General features: G+C 39.9%; 1 protein-coding gene across 10 annotated transcripts in view; it reads left to right on the top strand.

The window, feature by feature from the left end:
• LOC129720760 (unconventional myosin-XVIIIa) overlaps positions 1-24,792 on the top strand; it is a 568,639-nt gene that overhangs the window by 120,619 nt on the left and 423,228 nt on the right. Inside the window, exons 1-3 of one of the 10 annotated variants that reach the window (XM_055672459.1) lie at positions 14,633-14,746; positions 14,820-15,461; positions 15,525-15,592. The exons of 6 other annotated variants lie outside the window; for them this stretch is intronic. In XM_055672459.1, coding sequence (XP_055528434.1) covers positions 15,341-15,461; positions 15,525-15,592 — 189 coding nt within the window. In that variant the 5' untranslated portion in view covers positions 14,633-14,746; positions 14,820-15,340. 3 more of the 10 variants (XM_055672462.1, XM_055672460.1, XM_055672464.1) reach the window with 3 other exon arrangements.

The raw sequence follows: 24,792 nt of genomic DNA, 5'->3' as shown, positions 1-24,792 counted from the left end.
TTTTGTATGCATAGTATGATTCGTATAAACTGCTGAAAATTTCTATTTTGGTAATTTTCCCTACTAGCACAACACGGAGAATGGTGAAAAATGCATGTCTGGTAGAGTTTGAATTAAGCGACGAGTTTTATGTGCACATCGTAGCAATCAGGAGACTCAACTGTGATGAAGTGTATAGTTCGAAACTGTTACCAAACGACTTTTTTTGATACCCGAGTAATAATAACGTAGGAGGTCTGCCGAAAAGAGTTTATTTGCAAACATTGCTTACACGTTAAACAACAAATATAGGGGGATTAGGGGCATAACGAGCACACGGGGCGAAATGGGCACCCAGGGGCGGATTAACGCGTAGGCGAAGTAGGCGGTCGCCAGCTCGTCAATCATCGAGGGGTGGCAAACAGACGGCTAATGCGTGTGCTTATTTTTTAAGCGACGAGGGAATTTTTTCTCTCTCTGGCAGGATTTCTATTCACGTGCGACGCGACCATCCACATTTTCATGTACTTACGTTGTACTAACACTCCACATGCCACAGTCTTCTTGCAAAATTTCAGCTCAGTCGGACTTCGAAAAGTGGTGCCTCTAAGCGGTCAAAATTTCACTTTTTCGGCCGATAAAAAATGCACAGGTAGTTCGTAAAATGTTCGATATTGAAAAAAATGGTCTTATAAATGCATGAAACGTCGAGATCTGTCATAATCTCTTAAACTAATTATCTTAAACTTTTTTTGTAAAAATCAATTTTTGTAAAAATCAATCCGTTCCATGCAGCAACCAATCTTGTTGTTAGCGATGGTGCCAAGTCATATTTTGATGCAGTAGACTTTTTCAGTGTCGTGCAAGAAATTTTCAACTTCTTTTCTGCTTCAACTCATCGTTCAAAAAACACATTACTTCTCTTACGGTAAAGCCTCTGAGTGGAACGCGTTGGGAAAGTCGAATTGATGCTGTCACTCCCTTGAGGTTTAATATAGGAGAAATTTATTATGCCCTATATGAAGCAATCGAGGATCTGAAGCAAGATGCGTTTGCAAGAAATACTGCAAAAAGCCTAGCAAAAAAAATTAAAAAAATCAAATTCTTATGCAGTTTAGTAGCTTGGCATTCAATTTTGTTCAAAATCAATTTAGTGAGTAAGTACCATCAAAAAATAAATAGCAGTCTCGTAAACACTATAGACTTGATAGGCAGCGTTTAAAACTTTTTGAAAAATATGAGAAATGAAGGTTTGAATAGCGTCATTACTGATACTTTAGAAGTAAATCCGGAGTTTCAAACAGAAACACGAATTCGGCCGAGAATGATAAAGAAACAGTTTGCATACGAACAGTCAGATGAACCAATTACATCGAAAAAACTCTCTTTCAAAGTGAATTTCTTCTATTCTGTATTGGATGTAGCTATTGCATCGTTCGATGATCGATTCCAGTTAATGAAAAATCACAGTGACAATTTCAGCTTCTTGTATGATATTCACAGTTTTATGAGTTGTAGTACAGATCAGTTAGAGAAAAGTTGTCTACATTTACAGAAAATCCTCACACACAAGAAAGAGTGTAACATCGATGGACATGAAATGCACCAAGAACTTGTTAGTTTATCACCTTATTGCCAGCTGAGACGGCTCCAATGAATGCGTTAAACTACATCACAAAAAATCAACTGATTGATACTTATTCAAATGTTTTTGTATCTTTGAGAATTTTACTCACTTTACCCATTAGTGTAACAAGTGGTGAGCTCCTGGAAAAGACATACAATGAAAGCGCAGGAGACACATCCACAGTTCGATCAGCACTACAGCGTGAGAAGTGTTGGGTACAACTGCGGCAGCTGCGTCCAATGAGTGGTTTGACGCTGAGTGCCAGCGAGTGACGGAGGAGAATAACCGCGCCAGGGGTCCCATGTTGGCCACGGCTGTGACTCGTCAGAGCGTGGGTAGATATCGAGATGCTAGAGCCGCTGAAAAGAGACTCCATCGCCGGAAGAAACGACAGCATTGGGAGCGTCTTCTTGCGGAGGGGCTTCTACAAGAAGGTCAACTGAATTAGGAATCGAAACGTGTCAGCTCCTGTCATGTGCAACGATAGGGGGGGGGGGGAACCTGATAACCGATAAAACAGAGGTGGCCAGGCGTTGGAAGGAACACTTCAGTGTGCTGTTGAACGGTGAGGGAAACAGTGGAGTCGAAAGGAGCAGGATGACTATTGAAGATGATGGTCAAGCTGCGGATCCACCATCCATGGACGAGGTGAAGAAAGCAGTGGAAGAGCTGAGAAACTGCAAGGCAGCTGGGAAGGACGGCATTCCCGCCGAACTCTTCAAAGTCGGGAGCGAACAGCTGTATCGTGCCATCCATCGGATCATACTGAGAGTGTGGTCTGATGAAGAATTGCCCTCGGACTGGTTGGAGGGTCTCATATGCCCGATCTACAAAAAAAGGTCATCGCCTGGACTGTACCAATTATCGGGGCATAACTCTTCTCAATACCGTGTACAAAATTCTCTCCCGCATCATGTTCCACAGACTGAGGCCGTTGCAGGAGACCTTTGTTGGCGAGTACCAATGCGGTTTTCGAGGGGGACGCTCCACGACGGACCAAATGTTTACCTTGCGACAAATCCTCGATAAAATTTCGAGAATTCAACTTGCAGACGCACCATCTGTTCATAGACTTCAGGGCAGCGTACGATTTAGTTAAGAGAAATGAGTTATGGCGGATCATGCTCGAACATGGCTTCCCAACAAAGCTGATTAGGCTGATACGTGCCACCCTTGAAGGTTTTACATCAAGCGTCAGGATAACCGGTGAGATATCGGACCCTTTCGTGACGTTAGATGGTTTGAAGCAGGGTGATGGGCTGTCGAACTTATTGTTCAACATCGCATTGGAAGGTGCTATACGGAGGGCTGGTGTGTAGAGAAGCGGCACCATCGTTACGAAATCGCACATGCTTCTAGGTTTTGCGGATGATATCGACATTATTGGTAATAATCGTAGAGCAGTGGAAGAGGCCTTCGGACCTCTCAGGCAAGAAGCTGCGAGATTGGGGGTCGTCAAAAACTCTGCCAAAACGAAATACATGGTGGCTGGCAGAGTGCGTGGTAGTCCGTTGGAGGTTGGTGCTGCGGTGGTGCTAGATGGGGAAACATTTGAAGTAGTCGACGAATTTATTTACCTGGGAACATTAGTGACATGTGACAACGAGGTTAGCCGTGAGATAAAGAGGCGGATAGCAGCCGCAAACAGGGCCTTTTACGGACTACGTAACCAGCTAAGGTCCCGCAGTCTGCAAATCCGTACTAAACTTGCACTCTATAAAACACTGATTCTCCCGGTGGCTCTCTACGGCCATGAATCATGGACGCTGAAAGAGGCCGATCGGTGAGCTCTTGGTGTTTTTGAGCGTAGGATTTTGCGTTCAATCCTCGGCGGAAAACTAGAAAATGGTGTTTGGCGCAGACGCATGAACCATAAAGTGTACCAGGCATACAAGTCGGCGGATATAGTCAAGCGGATAAAACACGACAGGCTTCAGTGGGCTGGGCATGTATCGAGAATGCCGGATGAGCGTCAAGCGAAGGCTATATTTAGCAGGAATCCCGATAGAGGTCGTCGACTTCGGGGTAGACCCCGCAATCGTTGGATGTGTGCTGTCGACGAGAATGCACGCGAAATAGGTGTTAGGGGCGATTGGAGTATAGCAGCCCAAGATCGAGTGACATGGCGACGTATTCTGGATTCGGCACTGGATTGATAATCGGTCTGTCGCCTTAAAAGTAAATTAAGTAAGTAACAAGTGGCGAGAGAAGTTTCTCAAAATTAGAACTTATAAAGACGTAACTACGATCGACCATGTCGCAAGAACGTTTGTGTGGCTTGGCGATAATATCGATAGAAAGACAGGTGCTTCAAGAAATTGATATGTCGGAAACGATAAAAAAAATTTCAACATTGAAAGCATGAAATGTTCATTTTTGAATTGTTAACACAACACATGCTGTCTAATCAAATTTTCGAGTCTATAGAAAATGCGTTTCATATAAAATAAAAATTTGAGGGGGTGGCGGCAAAATCAGTCTTCGCCTGCAGCTCAAATCAGCCTTCGTCCGCCCCTGTGGGCACCCCTCTTTTATGTGAAACTACGCATTTTTTAATACAATGTGGTTTGTGGAACTTTTCCGTAGTTACTACAGTATCTCTTTATGTGGAACAAAAGTGGTTTGTCTGTTTAAAATATGGAAATCCACTAAGGTCGCTTTTTACGCGGGTTTCTTTTTACGCGGCTTTTTTTTACGCGGATTCCGGAATTTACGCGGATTTCGGAATTTACGCGGATTCCGGAATTTACGCGGTATTTTTTTTCTGCTCAGATTTCGGTTCCTCTTCACTAGGATTGCAAAATTAACGCAGGTTTTTTTACGCGGATTCCGGAATTTACGCGTTTTTTTACGCGGATTCCGGAATTTACGCGGATTTTTTTTACGCGGATTCCGGAATTTATGCGTCTTTTACGCGGACTCCGGAATTTACGCGGTTTTTTTACGCGGCACGTATCTTTCGCGTAAAAAGCGACTTTAGTGTATATTGAAAAAAATCAACTTGGTTCCCGGATATTGGAAAAATCATTATTATTGCGCACTACAAAATAAGCTTCTACATGTGTAGACACATCAATATGACATATGGGTCGTACCCCAAATTTCACCATCATTGAAGTTTTGATTCTAAGCTATAGTTAGTATTAAACTCTCATGTTAACTTTAACTAATTCGGTAAGGGCGAAATGGTCACTCTTAGTTGGGGTCAAATGAGATCACTTTGTCACATGAACTTACCTGAAATTCATCTCAGTAGACTTGTGAGTTTGTCTGTTTCCATAGTCAGTGTTTGTTTACAGTGATGGTGCGAACATATATTAGAAAATCTTCGAGACCGAATTGGTCAAAAAAGGGACTGCAGGCAGAATTGGCCACCAATAAGGCGCGACGGGACATTCAGGAAACAAGCCGCCAAGTATCATGGCATTCCGCGACAAACGTTGGTACACTAGTTGTACTTCTACGCAGTTTCAAGATATGTTCTATTAGGGTGCTTATTATACCCCGTGGGTGCTCATTATGCCCCAGTGGGGTGCTCATTGTGCCACACACATCGACTGATTGCTAGTTTTTGATGCATGAATCTAATTTGTGTTTTTCACCATTACACAATAAACTTTTCAATTTGTGAATAGTGTACCTTTAATTATAGATAGTTAATTCAAGTTTTGCACTGAAGACACCTTAAATTTTTTGTCGTTTTCCAAGCTTAAATCAGCAACTAAGTTAGCGCGCTCATTATGCCCCTATTCCCCCAAAATTTAAAAACTCGTAGCTTAAGCAGGTATTAGACGACGCAAATATTTGCTATTTTTGGTACGATTTTTATTTGCACAAAATAAAATCTGTATTGAAAAATAGCAAATATTAGGTAGACGACACAAATATTTGCTATTTTTGGTACGATTTTTATTTGCACAAAATAAAATCTGTATTGAAAAATAGCAAATATTTGCATTTGCTTCGTCTAATACCTGCTTTACCAAAGGACAGAAATATTGTTAATTTCATTGCTTGTGTGGATGTTATTTTTTATTTTTATTGTTATTTATTTCGTCAAGCAAATGTAGACTACATAAATATTTCATTAAAGTTATTATTTATAGTGTTTAAATCTTCTTGATATTTCTAGTGTATTTCAGACCGTTTTTAATTTTTTTTTTTGATATTGTTATGCCAATGGTTTTACAATGTAGATTATTCTGACACATCATTCGATTTATGGGACCATTTTTTGCATAATTAGTTCTGCAATGTTTTTCTGAAAAAAGTTTTCTCGTTCTAAGATGCCGTGAAGGTGTATTAAAGCTGAGTTGTGATAGTAATGCAGATGAGTCTATACGATTTGAAATAATGTCATTGACGAAGAATAGCATTGCAAATTCGCGGCGTTGTTTAGGTGTTTGCAGATTAATGAGCATGCAACGTGCTTCAAACGATGGCAGAGGAAATGCAGTCCAATTCAAGTTGCGAAGCGCGTGAAGAAGGAATTGTTTTTGGACTGATCCATATGAGATTACAATATTCTCCAATAGGTCTAACATATGTAATATACAATAGTTTGATAGTGTACGGGCCTTGAAAATTGTGGCAGAACCGCTTAGCAAAGCCTTGCATACTATTTGCTTTACTTGTGATGGAGTTATAGTTTCATAATAAGTATTTTTCGAATAAGTCCACGGTCAAGAAAAATGCAATCATGCTTCTATAGAAATCAATGATACCGTTACCGATGCAACTTTGTGCTGCGTCGTATCCGTTTCTCCCTCCCAGACCAAGACTATGCTTAAACACCTAGGCTAGAAAAGTTAATGATTAAATTCTCATAATGCACGAAAATCGAATTACCCGTACCCGATCCGTACCCGACCAGTTGAGAATTTTTCAAACCCGTACCCGACCCGAACCCGTAGCCTTGGTTTTTAAATAACCCGTACCCGACCCGAACCCGAAAAATATTTTTTGGCTTTACCCGAAACCCGACCCGAACCCGTCGGGTACGGGTCGGGTACGGGTATCGGGTAAAAATACCCATACCCGACCATCTCTACTGTACACTTAACGGTTGGCTGCGAAGTCTGTGTATAGTAAACAGAAGGTCAAGTTCCGAATCGGAATGTAGCACCAAGGCTTTGCTTTGCTTTATTATTATTTTGTCTGTATTGCTTGAAAGTGTGAAATCGAGCTATGGAGAGAAACATATCCAAAGACTGACTACTCAAACCGACTCACTTGTCTCAGAGACGGCTGACCCGATTTCAACTTCATCTTTTATGTATCGAAATAAGTAAATTATGAAACTCAATTATCTCAGACGCTGAACTCATTTCAACAATCTTAGTTTCAAAGTAAAGGTTCAGTTGCTTATTGGTACCCATATCATTTGATTATAACACTCAACAAAATCGAAAAAAATTGCTGGACTAAAGCTTAAAATAGTTGACCCAGAAAGATTATAGTTTTGACGTCGAACTACGTTTTTCTTTAGCCTATCACATAGGGATGTAAATACGAAAACTATTAACGAAAAGGGGACGAAAAATGTCCCTTTTTAAATGCTTCCTAATCGGTTGAAAACAATTCAACCTATTTCCTTAATTCTTGCAGCAATTGATTGGAAAATTATACACGCATCCACCCAAATGTAGAAATGTGTTGATTGATTATGCGAACTATTGAACTATTTAAAATTGTCAAGCCTTGTTGAAACGAAAATTACGTCCTCTGATTGGTCGATTGCTGCCTTTCCCTAAAAAGATAGACAGAACAGTATAACTAGTTAGCCGCATCGTAGCGTATTGTGGAAGTAGCAGCAGCGGGTTGCGCCAGTAAACAAATCACATCATGTATCTAAGCAGTAGCGAGGTAGCACCAAACGTCTCGATATGCCAGTAGAGGGCTTCGGCTTTCTTCCCGCAATAAAGTTTTACTTAATCTTGGCAACAACACATTATGTGCTGAATTACATTCTTTTTTCGCTTGTAGGTGCTTTTGTGCCAGTAAGTCAACTCAAGCTCCGCGCGAGTAAGTTTGTGCGTTATTTACACTTTTTTTGTAAACATGACATCGTTAGTTAGTGGAAACTGTGTGGTGTGCGGTTTTGGGTCTTCGGACAACCGGAACTTATGGAAGTGTGAGGGGTGTTCCCTACGATTCCATGCCGCGTGCGCAGGTGTTCAACGAAACAAGGAAGACCAGATTAGGTCCTACATGATGCCAGCCTGCAATGATTGCCAGGAGCGAATCGCGATGGAATTAAATTTTCGTCACCTGGTACACCAGCAGGCTCTTCTTGCTGACTTAGTGAAAAAGCATAACGAAGCAATACACAAATCGACGTCAACATTGCAGAAAATTGGAATCGTTCAAGAGGCACTCGAACGACAAGAAACTCTATTCGATGAACTAAAAAAGGAGCTTTCGTCTGTTAAAAAAGTGAACTCTCCTACAAAAGTAGTGAGACAAATCAATAACCACGTGACGACACTTTTCGACGATGCTATAACTTCCGCTAAAGTTAACATGACTGAGTCGCTTGGGATACTTAGCAACTCGATTACAAATAAGCTGACCAGTCATATTGATGAAATAACTAATATAGTCGACGAACAGCTTGAAGCTGTTAATGAAAATTTGATCGATGTGGCCACTTCTAAGACTCAATCTAGTGTTCCTGAAATCTTGGAAGAATTTCGAATAATTGGCAGCAGAATTTCTGAGTACACGCCAAGAATGATGCCCATCGAAAACAGCATTGGCTATCCAAGTGTGGCAGAGGAAATAACTATGGCCGGCCAGCCTTCAAATGATCTTCCAAACAGTGGATGGCGTTTCCTTGGCTCGAGAAAAGTTTGGAAACAGGACTGGACAGCGTACGATACAGAATTACACCGTATTATGCAGCAGCGAAAACAAGCTGACAAAGCAAGAAAACGGAGGGCCAGAAGACGAAATCATTATAGGCGAAATAATTACAACAGAAACAACAACCCTAGGCATAACCATATCATTCACAACAACAACAACGATAATAACAACAACTCTGTCAATAACAATAGAAATAACTACAACAGCAATTACTACAATAATAATAACAATTCCAACAACAACCGCAACAATAAGAACTACTTCAACAATAACAACAACAATCAGAACCAGAATCGCAACCTCAACTTCAACAGAAATCTCGATAATAACCATCAAAGTACCAATCGAAACAACTACAACTTCAACACCAATAGTAACCGTAGATATACCAACCACAACCGTCACGTCAACAACAGTTTTTGGAATAACAACAATATCCCCAACTATAACATGGCCAACAGGCAACAGAATAACGTCACCAACTCCTACAATAATCAACAACACACCAACTCTAATCGTTTCCATGCAAATCAACTGTTACCACCTGACAGAGTGCTTCTTGCAGCAGCGAAAGACCGATTCTCCAGACCTCAATCTAACTTCATTCCTACGATTCAATTTCAAAGAGGCGAAACTCTTAACCCATACCCGGCGAACGACGAGTTTCCACTTTCTCAACCCCAGATGATCAGCGATCCTGCACACCTTCCTACTTCACAATGCATTGCGTGCTCATCTAGGCACTCGTGTCTTCAACGCAATTGACTCACTCATCAGAGGACCGTTGCTGGTGATAATTTTGTTCAACCTAGAGATGTAGGAAATGACGCGACCTGCTCTGCTCTGGTAAACACTTCTGTTAATAATGACTCTCATTCTTTAGCTTCTACACTCGAACACCCCACCACTACCGAGATCTCTGTATATTGCCAAAATTTTAACCGCATGCGAGGCGCTCACAAAATTAACGAAATTCAAAAAAATGTACTATCCTGTTCATTTTCTGTTATTTTAGCAACCGAAACCAGCTGGGATGAGGGTGTTCGCAGCGAAGAAGTCTTCGGTTGCCGATATAATGTCTATAGAAATGACCGTAACTATCAATTATCTGAAATGAAATCCGGTGGTGGTGTGTTGATTGCGGTGTCAGTAGACTTTAATGCGCGGAAAGAAATCTTTGAAAAGTTTCTTCATGTTGTTGAAAATATTGCATCTAAGCTGTTACCTGAAGTAAAACTCCACATGTACGGTGATTTCAACCAACGCAACATTGATTTTATTCCGGACAGCGATAACCATAGTATTTTACTTCCAATTACTGGCGAAAATGAAACGCTGCAACTTCTTTTTGATAAAACCTCTAGTCTTGGTCTTAATCAAATAAATCATGTGAAAAATGGACAACATTGTTATCTAGATCTGTTAATGTCCAACATTAGTGAAGACTTTTGTGTGACGAATTCATTACAACCATTATGGAAAAACGAAGTTTATCATACAGCAATAGAGTTTTCTTTATTTGTGCATGTGAATAAAAGACCTGACGAATATGAATTCGAAGATGTTTTTGACTTTCAGTCAGCAAACTATGATGAATTAAAACATAAACTAAATAGTATCAACTGGCAAGATGTATTGTTTGAAGACGGAAACGTCGATTCGGCTATAGAAAATTTTTATAACATATTATCTGATTTATTTATTAGCGAAATACCATTGAAAAGAATAAGACGTCATGGCAATTCCAAATACCCAGTCTGGTACAATAGACAAATTAAAAACTTAAAAAACAAAAAACAAAAAGCACATAAAAAATACAAAACTCATAAAAATCGTGATGCTTTAACAACTTATCTTAACATTTGCGGCGAATTAAACGATGCCATTAGTAACGCGTTTGAAGAGTTCACATTAAAGACTGAGCTTGAAATCAAATCCTGTTCAAAAATTTTTTTCAAATATGTTAAATCAAAGTTAAAATCTGAACATTTTCCTTCAAAAATGCAACTGCATGACAAAGTTGAAGAGAACCCGGCATACATCTCTGATCTATTTGCTGATTTTTTTCAACAAAATTATACAACTTTCTCAGAATCTGATCGTGACTATACATTCTTCATCAACTTTCCTGAGTTTCCCAACTATTTCAATATTGAACATGTCAGCGCACGCGAAATTGAAGATACTTTAAAAGCTCTGGATGCGTCTAAGGGTCCGGGACCAGACGGAATTCCGCCAGCATTCATGAAACATTTAGCTAAAGAGCTAACTTCCCCACTGTTCTTGATTTTCAATATGTCGCTGGAATCCGGTTGCTTTCCGAAATTCTGGAAAAACTCATATCTAGTGCCTGTGTTCAAATCTGGTAAAAAATCCGACATTAGCAACTATCGAGGCATAGCCATTCTTTCCTGTATACCTAAGCTTTTTGAAGCAATAATAAACAAAAAGTTATTCCACCAAATAAAAAACAGAATTACCCCAACGCAACACGGTTTTTTCAAAGGGCGCTCAACAACAACTAACTTACTCGAGTTTATTAACTTCTCTTTGAACGCAATGGATAAAGGTAATTATGTTGAAACCTTATATACTGACTTCAGTAAAGCTTTCGATCGCATTGATATACCCCTGCTTCTCTTCAAGTTACGAAAAATTCCATCCACAAATACTCAAATGGATTGAATCGTATTTGACAGATCGTCAACAAACAGTCAAATTTAAAGGTAGAATATCGAAACCTATTCAGGTAACCTCAGGAGTTCCTCAAGGCTCTCACTTGGGCCCTCTACTATTTATATTATTTGTAAACGACATTTCCTTTATTCTTAAACATGTAAAAATTCTTATTTATGCCGACGATATAAAACTTTTCATTGAAATTAAAAACGCTGATGATGTAAATATTTTACGTAACGAGATAAAATATTTTTACATTTGGTGTAAACAAAGCCTTCTTCAGCTAAACGTAAAAAAATGTAGTTCGATGGCTTTTGGCAGAAAAAGAAACATGCCAAGCAATATTATTTCCTTAGGAGATCAGGTAGTAGAGAAAAGTGAACGAGTTAGGGACCTAGGAGTCATACTCGACTCAAAATTAACATTCACTGATCACTACAATACAATTATTAATAAGGCTAGTAACATGCTCAGTTTTATAAAACGTTTCTGCTATAATTTCCAAGATCCATACACAATAAAAACACTTTATAATTCGTATGTCAGGTCACTTTTAGAATACTGTAGCATTGTATGGTCTCCGTTTTCTGCAACACATGTAAACAGAATAGAATCAGTGCAAAAGCAATTCCTGTTATATGCACTTCGTAATCTACGATGGACGTCATTTTCCCTACCATCATATGACGAACGCTGCAGATTTATTGACATCCAATCATTAAAAGCCCGTCGTGAATTCGCAATGATGTCATTTGTTAACGATATCGTATCTCAACGTGTCGATTCACCCGAAATATTATCAAAACTCAATCTTTATGTACCTTCTAGAAATTTACGAACTCGGACTTTGTTTTCTTTAAATCATCAACGAAACAATTATGCTAAATACGGGCCAATTAATCAAATGATGTTAGTGTATAACCAACACTGTGAAGCAATTGACTTTTCTATGTCGAGAACTAAATTAAAACAATATTTCAATTCAACGCGCAATTTAAATCGATAGAAAACATTCATTGTAATAATCCGTCAAGTGAAGAAATTTTTATTCAATTATGTATAAACTCTTTTTTTTTTGCTCCCACTAGTATAAATAGCATATAGCATGTAAGTTAGTTTTAAACATATGTAGTCTACTTTTGTTTGACGAAATAAATAAATAAAAAGGAATCCAAGAAAATACAATCTTTCGCGGCCGTCTTATTTACTGAATGCGAAAGCAGCTTTTACAGCTTTTGAACATCAAAATGTCTTTCTCAAGGCAAATAAACAAGTAATTGAAGGTTAATAATTTTTTGGCAATAACACAAGCATCCTGTGCTAGGTCCTTGCAATCAAATTCTGTCGCGATAAAAAAAAATTACTTCATTTATTTACCCAATACCTTCACTGTTGGGGCAGCACAAAGGCGCGATCAGCATAACCGATTTTGTACATTTGTATTTTGTGATTTTGTGCCCTGTTCTGTTAGAACGTCTTAACAGAGGTGATTAATTCGACTTTACAGGAATAAATTGAAGTCGATTCAATCAATCAACATGAACAGAATTTCGCCGTTTTCCAGCTGCTCAGTTGCAACATGATGCAACACTCAACAGCGAGCAAACGAATTCGCTTGCTTGATTACAAGCCGTTATACGATACGGGAATACATCGTCTAAAAACATTAGCGAATTGTAAAACTTTACAGAAAGCCGTGGCTTATTTCGTAGCAACCTTCGGCTATGAAAGAGTGTTTCTGGTAAAATCAACTACATTCTTTAGTCGGAAGGTGAGTTGGCTAGATCGTCCACAACGTTGACAGCAGTAGCAGCCTTGTGGTTGGTCACCATGTCTCAGGAGTAGCGCGGTTCTTCTCACTTCTCATCGTGTGTCGTCAGACTGCCGTTATTGCCCCACTACTAACAGCTTTTACAGCTCGTGTTTTCAGTGTCTTTATTCCACCACTTTTGAGGCAACACAAAGCAAGTATTAGTAGACTTTATGACTAGCAATTAAGTTAGTTGTAAGTTTACTTCCCCTTTTCTGACAAACAGGTTTAAATCCCTACGAATGATAAGTCCTAATTGTGAAAGCAAACAAATCCTAACAATTAAAATTACAAATTTCTAACAGTGTTGAGAAGTCACCATTTGTGATTGGACACACCTACTCATTATTTACTAATATTTATCATAAATACTAAATAAAAAAGTAAAAAAAAAGTAGACTTTATGACTCATTAATGAAACACTTACAACAATGCATTTGTTAATAGTGTGCGTAGTTCTACGTCAGTTATGCGGTCGTGTCTTGGATACAATTTCCTACTTTTTCACTCATTTCTATGAATTTTGGTGCCTCTAGCCATTGTCAAAACGTGTCAACTTACGTCAAAATGTCGCATGGTATGCTCGCTAGTTTCGTCCCTTCAACGTTATGTTCACGAGAACACTCATTTAAGTCTCCGAAAATATGCTGGTGGCTAGGGACACCAAAATTCACAGGAATGTTTAAAGAGCTATGAATGTTTCATTTTTTCTCAGTTTGACCCTCGTGCCACACCTGTGTTGACCAGTGTAATCGGACTTTTATTCCAACCATTATGTGTTTAATTGTAAAAATAATGAGAAGTCTATTCTCTCAAAGATTACATGACTCATTCGAACAAAACAAGTGTCATACGAACAAATTGTTCCTCAAACTTAAAAAGAAACGAACCCGAAGGGCTGTTTGAAACTAACTGCGTTGACCAAAGTGAGGAATTAGGAGTCATTTCTTGCATTTCACCATTTCTATAGCACAAATATTACATCAAATTTCACATATTATGTTTCAATTATTCCTTCAAATCCAACATCAATTTTCTAAAACCCAAAACGTGCATATACCTACATTAAATTGTATTAGGCAACTAAAAAATGTTTTTCAGAAACCGGAAGTTGCAGGTTGAATCTGGATTTCAAAATTAAGTATGGAGTTGGTTCCTGACCATCATCCCGGGTACTGAAAAACTCATATTGGGTAATGTTTGTCCCATTTAGACTGGTTTTCGGAAACCGGAAGCTACTATCTAGAAATGTAAAATGGCGTCTGATGATGATTTCTGGCTTCTGGGTATCATACCGCTTCCGCGAATCCTATTGGATGATATTTAATCACTTCAGGCAGTTGATGGGAAACTGTCGTCGTCTTCGCCATCGGAATACCGAGATTAGGCAACATTCGGCTATTTTATGATGTATTCAGGCGACCATAAGTGGCCATCTGGAATTAAAATGGGGTTTGAGGTCGGATTCTAGCCACTGGGTATAATTCAGGTTTCAAAACCCTATATTGAATGGTATTTGGTCATTTATTATATGCCCCTCGGAATCAATTGGAATAATAGGTATCAGTAATTTTATATTTACTAAAAAGATAAAGCATGTTAATGTATAAGGTGCAATATTAATAAATAAATATTAATATTAAATTAAATATTAAATATTAAATCAAAAGTTGTGCAAAACTATCACCAGAAAAATACTTGCGACATTATTATTAATTTCTTGCTAGATACGTTGAAAAATGATCTTTTATTGGCAAAAAATACAGTTTCCAGAAAGATAACTGGTATGAATGAAATTTGAGGAAAATTGCGGTGCACTAACCAAAGTGACTTGGAAAACTTTATTTGAACCTACAGGTTTAAAAAACAACCATGCCATTTACAATTAAGCTGCAGTAAGGTTCGATGAAACAAAACAAAATAATGTTACATCAAATTTACACCTATACAATAAAATGATAAAGACTAATGAGTCAAGAGACATAGAACTTATTCAAAGTTCTGCAACAGAAATCACGAAACAGAGTTATCTAATTCCGTGCAATTTGTTGATGCACTTCTGCAAGATGCAACTGTTCCTTTATTTCCATGTTCTCATGTTAAAATCAGAAAAGTAGTAAAAAAATTACAAGAAAAAAGTTTTCAACATCTGTGGCTGAATCTGTTATTAGTACAGGCATCAATATAATTTCGACGAAAATTGCAGTAAAAAAGATAATTATAACAAGTAACATTATCGGATGGAATGATCATGCAAGCAGTTGTGAGAAGTCTACTGTTGTGACATCTCGTATTGCAATTGTTAGAAACCGTATTGAAACACCCTCGTCAAAAAAAATCAGCAGGATTACCCGCTATTATTACCAGAAACTAGAAAAATGATACGTAGTAATCATTTTTATGATGATTTTCAAACATTGTATTTTATTGAATTTCAACGTGTATTGCCAAATTCTTATGATTGCAGAATGCCCACGATAGCAACGCCGGCGATCGCAGGTTCCTCCAGAACAGCTGATAATTGTGTGATTACAGAACTAATTTTCAATTTCTTACCTTCAGACGTACAGGTCGAAAAAAATCTGGTGATACCAAAAACTCCTATTCCTGTTTTGGATCAAAATCAAAACGTTGGTAATTTTGAAATACTCACTGTCGTTACTGAGCAATTACACAAAGAACGGGCAACCGAACATTTTTTAATTGGGTAAAATTTGCATAGATGGTTCTATAGACAAAAGAGGCCATTTTGTGCTATTATTTTTTGAATCACGGTTCGTTTTTGAGAAACTATGTAAAAAAATAATGTAGAAGAGGTATTGAATGATGATGATGGTCCCACCCCACCCTTCACTCCTACAAAGTTTTGAGATAGACGATTTATCAATTAGATATTTTTGCCTTTCTCCTAGAAAGGTATAGCAATCACTTGGCATATATCACTCGACTCAGCTCGACGAGCTGTGCATTTTTTGTATGTGTGTGTATATGTGTGTGTGTGTATGTGTGTATGTGTGTGTATGTGTGTATGTGTGTATGTGTGTATGTATGTTTGTGTATGTGTGTATGTGTGTGTATGTGTATGTGTGTATGTGTCTGTATGTGTGTGTATGTATGTGTGTGTATGTATGTGTGTGTATGTATGTGTGTGTGTGTCTGTGTGTGTATGAGTGTGTGTGTGCAGATTTTAATTCGCACTCAGTTTTCTCAGAGGTGGCTTGACCGATTTTCATGAAATTAATTATGAAATCAAAGAAATAGTTATCGTTTTCCGTTATACGCTACTAGAAAATTTTTTGGGAATAAATTTTGAAATTCAGTCCGCGCAAATATATACTTCGACTGTGACATACAGTCTTCCTCAGTGCTTATGTGGACTGGTTCTGTGTGCGTGCGATTATCGAGACTCATTACCGCGGATTGTTATCCTTGAAGAGAATGTCATCACCATCGTAGAAAGAACTACGTGCCCTCGTGAATGGAGCGACCAATCATATCGAAAGCTTTCGTTATCTCGATCAAGAAATTAACGGCACTGCAGAGCATTTTTTTGTATTCCTTATCGTTTCGGCATTAGATAGTACCACACGTCAATCTTGGGAATCTACAATGAAAAAGGGAGAACTCCCGAAGTACGAGCAAACCATAGAGTATCTGGAAACTAGTTGTCAAATCCTAGACAATTGCGAAACTGCTTTCCAGGCAGCTGCTGCTCCAATCAAATCGAAGCAAGTTCCTTTCCAATTAAAGATTCAGCCGCAGAAAAGCTATGCCATTTCGACTAGTTCATCACAAACTACGCTTGTTTGTGACATTTGCGGCGGTTCACATCGAAATGTCCTATCCAACCTTACACAGCCCTATCCAACCTTACACTTGCCCAGAAGAACGAGAAGATTTGAGCTGCTGGAGTATGTTACAACTGTCTACGCAAAGGACATAGAGCCAAGGATTGTCCTTCCGATAAAGCGTGTCACAAATGTCAACGCCGTCATCACACATTACTTCACCACGATGGAGTCATGAACAAAGAATCCAGATCCAATGTTTCTGCTCCTGTTGAAATGGCAAATCAGCCATCGGTTATTGCCGTTTCAAACCAAGCTACTGCACAGCAAACACCTGCTCTGGTTGAGCCACCTATTTCAACCACTTGCTCCTCGTTTTTTACGAAATCCGCCAAAACAGTGTTACTAAAAACTGCGCTATTAGAGGTCTTCGACATAAACAGTCAACCGCACCTGTGTCGTGTTCTGTTGGACAGTGGTTCTCAGGTGAATTTCGTAACCGAAGAAATGGCCAACCGCCTAGGCCTCCTTAAGACACCAGCCAACGTTCCTATCGTGGGTATCAATGCTTTACGTACCCACGCCCGTGATAAGGTGAAAGTACAGTTCCGTTCCCGCGTGTCTGCTTACCACGCCGAGCTAAAATGTCTAGTTACCCCGAGAGTAACGGGCATAATCCCAACCTCCAAAATTGACATCTCGCAATGGATGATCGCTGACGGAATAATGCTTGCCGATCCTGAGTTCCATACACCCGACAAGGTAGACTTGCTTATTGGTGGAGAACTATTTTTCGACATCCTCAAACCGAGTTTGATTTATCTTGCCGATGGTTTACCACAGCTACGAGACACTCACTTCGGATGGGTCGTAGCTGTTGTCATAGTTGATCCGCACGTTGTCAACGTGTCCCTCCAATATTCGCACACATCCGTCGAAGACATCGAGCAAAAAATGCAACAGTTCTGGCAAACAGAAGAAGTGCCTAACGTTCCAAAATTGTCAACAGCCGAAATAGCATGTGAGGCACATTTTCTTCCCACCTACCAACGTAATGAAACAGGAAGGTTTATTGTCAAGCTACCATTCAAGGAGAATCTTTCCCAGCTGGGTACTTGTCGTTCTCTGGCCTTGAAGCGATTTCTCATGCTGGAGAAACGATTGATTCGAAACCCTGAGCTGCAAACCCAGTACGTAAATTTCATCCGGGAATATGAGTCTTTAGGTCATTGTCGTGAGGTAGCCGAGTCAGAGGACGTACAAAACCAGCAAGTGTATTACCTCCCGCACCATGCAGTACTGCGGCCGTCCAGCTCGAGCACGAAATGCCGTGTCAAAAACGACTTATACCATATTGTGCTACGATTCCGTACGTTTAGAGTGGGCTTCACCGCAGACATTTCAAAAATGTACCGCCAGATACTCGCAGCTCCATCGGACCGTCGATTTTTGAGAGTTTTCTGGAGAGAAAAGCCATCGTTACCTTTGCGCGTGTTGGAATTGTGCACTGTCACGTACGGCACTGCCTCGGCACCGTACCAAGCAACAAGATGTTTACTGCAACTTGCCGAAGAGGACGGTAGAGAATTTCCTATTGCTACGCGCATAGTAAAGGAAGAGACGTACATGGATGATGTACTCTCGGGTGCAGACTCAGTGGAACAGGCTCTTAAGGCCCAGAACCAGCTGAAGCAGCTTCTTCACCAGGGAGGCTTCCCTATACATAAGTGGTGCTCCAACTCGCAAGAGTTCCTCGAGCACATACCGGTCGATGAGCAGGAGAAAATGGATGCTTCCGAAAACCGTGGTGTGAATTCAGCTATTAAAGTGCTCGGATTGCGTTGGAATCCTACCACAGATACACTTTCCATCGCAAATCATACGAATCCATCGGTCCCAAAATTGTTGACGAAACGAATACTGTATTCAGAAATCGCTAAGTTCTTTGATCCCCTAGGTTTGGTGTCACCGGTAATAGTGAAGGCTAAACTGCTAGCGCAGCAACAGTGGCAAGCTAAGATTGGATGGGATGATCCTGTGAACGACAACATAAAGGAACAGTGGCAAGAGTTACAAAGTTCATTGATTCATTTAAATGATATCGAGATTCCAAGATGCGTGCTCTCCGACAGTGCGGTAGCCTATGACGTACATGGTTTTTCAGATGCTTCTACAGTAGCATATGGAGCATGCATTTACCTCCGAAGTCTATTTGCCGATGGGTCGGCCTCGCTTTGTCTTTTAACCAGTAAATCAAAACTGGCCCCCTTGGATGAACTCTCCATTCCGCGAAAGGAACTGTGTGTCGCTTCATTGCTATCCAGACTAGTGCAGAAGGTGTTACTAGCTTTAACGATGAAAATCCAGGAAACAGTACTGTGGTCTGACAGTACGATTGTTTTAGCATGGATTAAAAAACCACTGAATCAACTACAACAGTATGTGCGCAATAGAATCGCTCTGATTCAAGAGCAGACTAGTGAGCATCGATGGAAGCATGTCAGATCGCAGCAAAACCCAGCCGATATCATCCCCCGAGGCCAACTTCCTGAGTATCTTCAGAACAATGGTGGAGCGGTCCCGAATTCCTGAATATGGAAAAGTATGAAGTAGACGTGCCCGAAACTATACCTGATGAAGAGCTACCATAACTTAAATCCATGGTGACAGTGTCAAACGATGATGGTTTGCTGTCCTATTTCCACAAGAAAAGTAGTTTCCGTAAAATTCAACGAGTCGTTGGATACATTTTGCGCTTCGCTAAGAATTGTAAGAAGCGTGCCGAACGTGAGCTCAGAACTCATTTAACCGTCAGTGAGCTACGCCAATCCACGGAAACCATTGCATATGTCGTACAGCAGTTCCATTTTGCCGATGAAATCAAGCGCGTTGTTACCAATCAACCGTGCCGAAAACTTAGGAATTTACGCCCGGTTTACGTCTCTCCGCGTGGGTGGTCGGTTGGATCGCTCGCAACTACCTTTCTAGAATCGTCATCCTATAATATTGCCGGAAAAGGATCCGGTGGTGCGGCTGTTAGTGCAACAGATGCACATCGAATTACTCCACGTAGGACAAACTGGACTTTTGAATGCCATGAGACAACGATATTGGCTTCTAAACGCAAGATCTACCATTCGTTTCATCACCCGTCGTTGCGTCAGATGTTTCCGTACCAGCCCTACTACTACCAGTCAGCTAATGGGAAACCTACCAGAGTCTAGAGTAGTACCTTCCCCTCCGTTCGCTGTAACAGGTGTCGACTATGCCGGGCCCTTTTGGACGAAACAAGGATCACGTCGACCTGCAATAGTGAAATCGTACGTAGCAGTGTACGTTTGTAAGACGATTAAGGCCGTTCACCTGGAGGCCGTATCCGATTTGAGCACCGATGCTTTCCTGGCTTCTCTTCGACGACTGATAGCTCGACGGGGCATGATTCGTGAGTTGCACTCGGATAATGCTACTAATTTTCGAGGCACTAATCATGAATTGAGAGCATTGTACCAGCAATTCCATAATCAACAATGCGTTGAGTCGATTCAGTCTTTTTGTAGCAGCCGTGAAATCGAGTGGCACTTCATCCCACCCGATGCCTCTGAATTTGGCGGCTTGTGGGAAGCGGCGGTGAAATCCTGCAAAACTCATCTAAAACGTATTGTCGGTAGCGTTAAGTTAACTTTTGAGGAACTGGCTATAGTCTTAGCACAGATTGAGGCTGTCATGAACTCCAGACCGCTGTTTACCATCTCCAATGATCCAGCAGATCCACTTGTGATCACGCCAGCTCACTACCTCATCGGTCGACCACTTACAGCTCCCGCTGAACCATCATTAGAAGATGTCAAGGTTTCTCGTTTGGGCCGCTGGCAGCATCTCCAACTTCTCCGTGAACAATTTTGGCGTGCTTGGAGCCGAGACTATTTAAACACCCTACAGCTCAGGAAAAAGTACCTACGAGAGATGCCCAAAGTTCATGTCGGCATGATTGTGCTACTGCATGATCGAAATCAACCTCCTCTCAATTGGAAACTCGGTCGCATCGAAGAAGTCTACCCTGGCGATGATGGGCTTGTACGGGCAGTAGATGTCTTCTCCAACGGTCACCATTTTCGACGTCCAATCAACAAGGTTTCAATTCTACCGATTGAGGACAACCAATTAGTTGGAAACTCCGACGATCGCCGAGTTCCGCAACCGGGGGAGGATGTTCCGTCTCCCCACCAAAACTAACCACGACCAATCAGCATCGAGCAGCATCTATGCGAGCCACCGCAGCTGCTTTAAAAGAACCCTCTGAAAGAGAAAGCGTTCATTCAGTTTTTTATCGCGCAACCATTCACATCGTAGCAGCAGTAGCAGAAGACCAAAGAAGAGAATAAATAGTTGGTAGCATAGCAGCAAAGTTGTTTTTCCTGCATTCTTTTTCCTGTGGAGCTGAGCAAAAGGCAATTCCCCCAGTTCTTTTCAGGACTAATAAGAGTTAATTTTTGAGCTAATTGCAAACTCAGTTCCCCTGTGGTGTTTACAGTCCACCACAAGACGTTCCAGTGCGAACAGCTGTTAATCAATATACTCAGATAACTTATCATTGAATTTCATAGATTCAACTGCACTAATGCAGTGTAGAGCATGTAACAAAACAAGACGATCAAAAGAATTGGAATTTTGTATTAAAACGTAATTGTATTTGGATACGATACGACGGCCATGTAACCTGCACCACTTTCACTCTATGAAAAAACAACGGATACAAACGTAGCGAGCTATTTATTTAAAATATATATTAAAAACTTATTCCAACCACAAATCATAATTTTGACAACAATGCGAATGTTGAGCATTATTTCGGAATTCTCTCGCTACGCCTCAAACGTAAGAATGCTTTAGACTGATTGACTGTTTTTTCGGTCGATCATGAACATAAATGAAAAACGGAATGATAATGCAGACAGAACATTGTACGAAGTTTCCCGAACGGCCTTGAATACCGAGGCCGTGCTCCTTTTGCGAAAACAACCTTGCCGTAGCTCGTTGCACATTCGTGAATGTGAAAGACTGATTGACTGTTTTTTCGGTCGATCATAAACGCAAACGAAAAATGGTATGTGTATGCCGGCAGACGATTGTATGACGGACATGAAAGACGAAGCGGCGGTCCTTTTGCGGAAGCAAACGTTGCACGCAGCTCGTTCCATATTCGCTCTGCTTCGAACCGTTCTTTGAAATTGAACATGCTGCAGATACAAGTTGAAAATGAGCGAAGGATCGCACAATAAGGAAAGCATGTAACTGAACGAGAAAACGTTCAAGCGTCTTATTAGAAAAGGATTTTTCTAAGCTCTGGGCTGCACCGATTCTTATGAAATTATTTGCAAATGAAAGGTCATTTTATTGTAATCGGATTTTTAGTTTAGAAGTTATGTATCAAAATGTAAAAATCTTGAAACATCATTATCTCAAAAACTACCCAACCGATTTGAACAAAATTGGTTTCAAATGAGCGGGCTTCCTGAAATACCCTAAATTTTTGAATTTTATGAAGATTGAACTAGTGGTTCAGAAGCTATGGAAAGAAACGTGTTCTGAAGACTGTTTAATCTCACTCATGTTTCTCAGGGGTGGCTGGACCGATTTTCATAAAATTAGTGTCAAATGGAAAGTCTTGTTGCCCCATAGGACCCTATTGATTTGTTTTGCAAACGGACTATTACTTTGCCTGTTATGTTTAAAAATGTGAAATCCAGCTATGAAAAGGAACATATTCCGAAGACTACTTAGACTTACTCACTTTTCTCAGAGATGGCTAACCCGAATTCCGCAAAATTAGTGTCAAATAATAAGTCTAGCTGTCTCATTACACCCTATTGAATTTTACTGTAATTGAACTGTAACTTCGTCTGTAATGTACCGAAATGTGAAAATCACGAAACTTCATTATCTCAGAAACTACTCAACTGATTTGAACAATATTATTATCAGATGATCGGGTTAGTTAAGGGTTAACTGATGAATTATGATTGAACACGTGGTTTCAAATTTTGGCTGTCCTATACGTTCCCATTTCATTTGATTATAATCGAACTTAAGCAACCGTTATGTATTAAATTGTTTATGAAACAACGAAAGTCTATTATCTCAAAGATTACATGACTTATTTGAACATAACTAGTGTCATACTAACGAATAATCTCTCAAACTTACAAATAACAAACTTCATACCAATTTGATATGTGGCTCAACAGTTATGGAAAGAAAAAAACCTAAATTAATCCACCTAGCGGTCAGACCCAGCCTTTCTCATTCAAACTTATTATTTGTAAAAATAGATTTACATGAACGCTTCAATCCAATAAATGTATATTCACTCTTGAGGTTCTAAAATATTGATGTTGTAATCTATACATATAAAAATTTAGTCCGGTCTGTCTGTCTGTCTGATCCATATAGGCTCGAAAACTACCGAACCGATCGGCGTGAAACTTTGTATGTAGGGGTTTTTGGTGCCTATAAAGGTTCCTGTGATAGTTTCAGACCCCTCCTTCTTCTGGAAGGGAGGGGTCCCATACAAATGAAACACAAATTTCTGCCCATCTCGAAAACTAATCAACTAAATGGAACCAAATTTGGCAGGTAAATGTTTTTAGAGGTATAAAATATGTTTATAATGTTTTGACACCCCTCCTTCTTTTGGAAGGGAGGGGTGCCATACAAATGAAACACAAAATTCTGCACATCCTGGGAACTAACCAATTGAATGGAACCAAATTTGGCAGGTGAATATTTTTAGAGGTAACAAATATGTGCATAATGGTTTGACACCCCTCTCTTTTCTATGAGGGAGAGATACCATACAAATGAAACACAATTTTCGCACAGCTTAAGAACCAATCAAGAAAATACAACCAAATTTGGTATGAGAATGTTTTGAGAGGTAACAAATATGTCCATAATGGTTCGACGCCCCTCCCTCTTCTGGAAGCACATGTTTCTGCACAAATTTCTGCACATCTCGCGAACTAATCAACTAAATGGAACCATATTTTGTGATTGAAAGTTTTAGTGGTAACAAATATGTTCCATAATTGACCTCAGGTAACATTTTGGATTGTAAGATGGCAACATACGGTTTCTGAAAAACAGCCAAAAATGGCCGATTTCCACTCAATATAATAATATCCGGATCTAGAATGATACGCAGGAGCTCAAATCGACCACAGATACCATTTTGAATTCTACGATGGCGACTTCCGGTTTATGAAAAACAGCTGAAAATGACCAAATACCACCCAATATGAGTATCTCCGGAGCCAGAATGTTGCAAGAAGCTAAAAGTTGACTTCAGACACCATTATGAATTGTAGGATAGCAACTTCTGGTTTCTGGAAAACAGCCAAAATGGCCGATTTCCGCCTGACATGAGTATCTCCGGAACTAGAATGATACACAGCAGCTGAAATCGATCACAGACCCTGGATGCTAGGTTGGCGACTTCCGGTTCCTGGGAAACAGCTGAAAATGATCGAATAACACCCAATATGGGTGTTTCTTCAATCAGAATGACGCTCAGTGGCCAGAAATGATCTTAAATACCATTTTTAAATCCAAGACGGCGACTTCCGGTTTGTGAAAAACAGCCTAAAATAACCAATCAGGCACCATTTTGAATTGCTTAATGGCAACTTCTAGGAAACAGTCGAAAATGACAGAATAATACTCAATATATCGAGATGATGCATAGAAACCAAACATTGAATCTGGACACCATTTTGAATTAAAAGACGACCACTTTTAGTTTCTGGAAAACAGCCAAAATAACTAAATACCTCCCAATATGGGTATTTCCGGTGTCAGATTGATGCCAGAAAATCTGCTGAAAATGACCGAATACCGCCCAATATGAATATATTCAGAATTAAGGCGATGTACAGAAGCCAAAAGTCGAGGATGTTGTCATTTCGATAAAACCAATCATTTCAAACGATTTGTTGTTTGACTTTGATCATATCCTATGGCCGATTCTCCGTGCATTTGCAGACTTT

This window comes from Wyeomyia smithii, chromosome 2 (assembly GCF_029784165.1).
Source record: "Wyeomyia smithii strain HCP4-BCI-WySm-NY-G18 chromosome 2, ASM2978416v1, whole genome shotgun sequence".
Classification (NCBI taxonomy): domain Eukaryota; kingdom Metazoa; phylum Arthropoda; class Insecta; order Diptera; family Culicidae; genus Wyeomyia; species Wyeomyia smithii.
The sequence above is the reverse complement of the archived record's forward strand: the minus strand, read 5'-3'. Positions and strand labels throughout refer to the sequence as shown.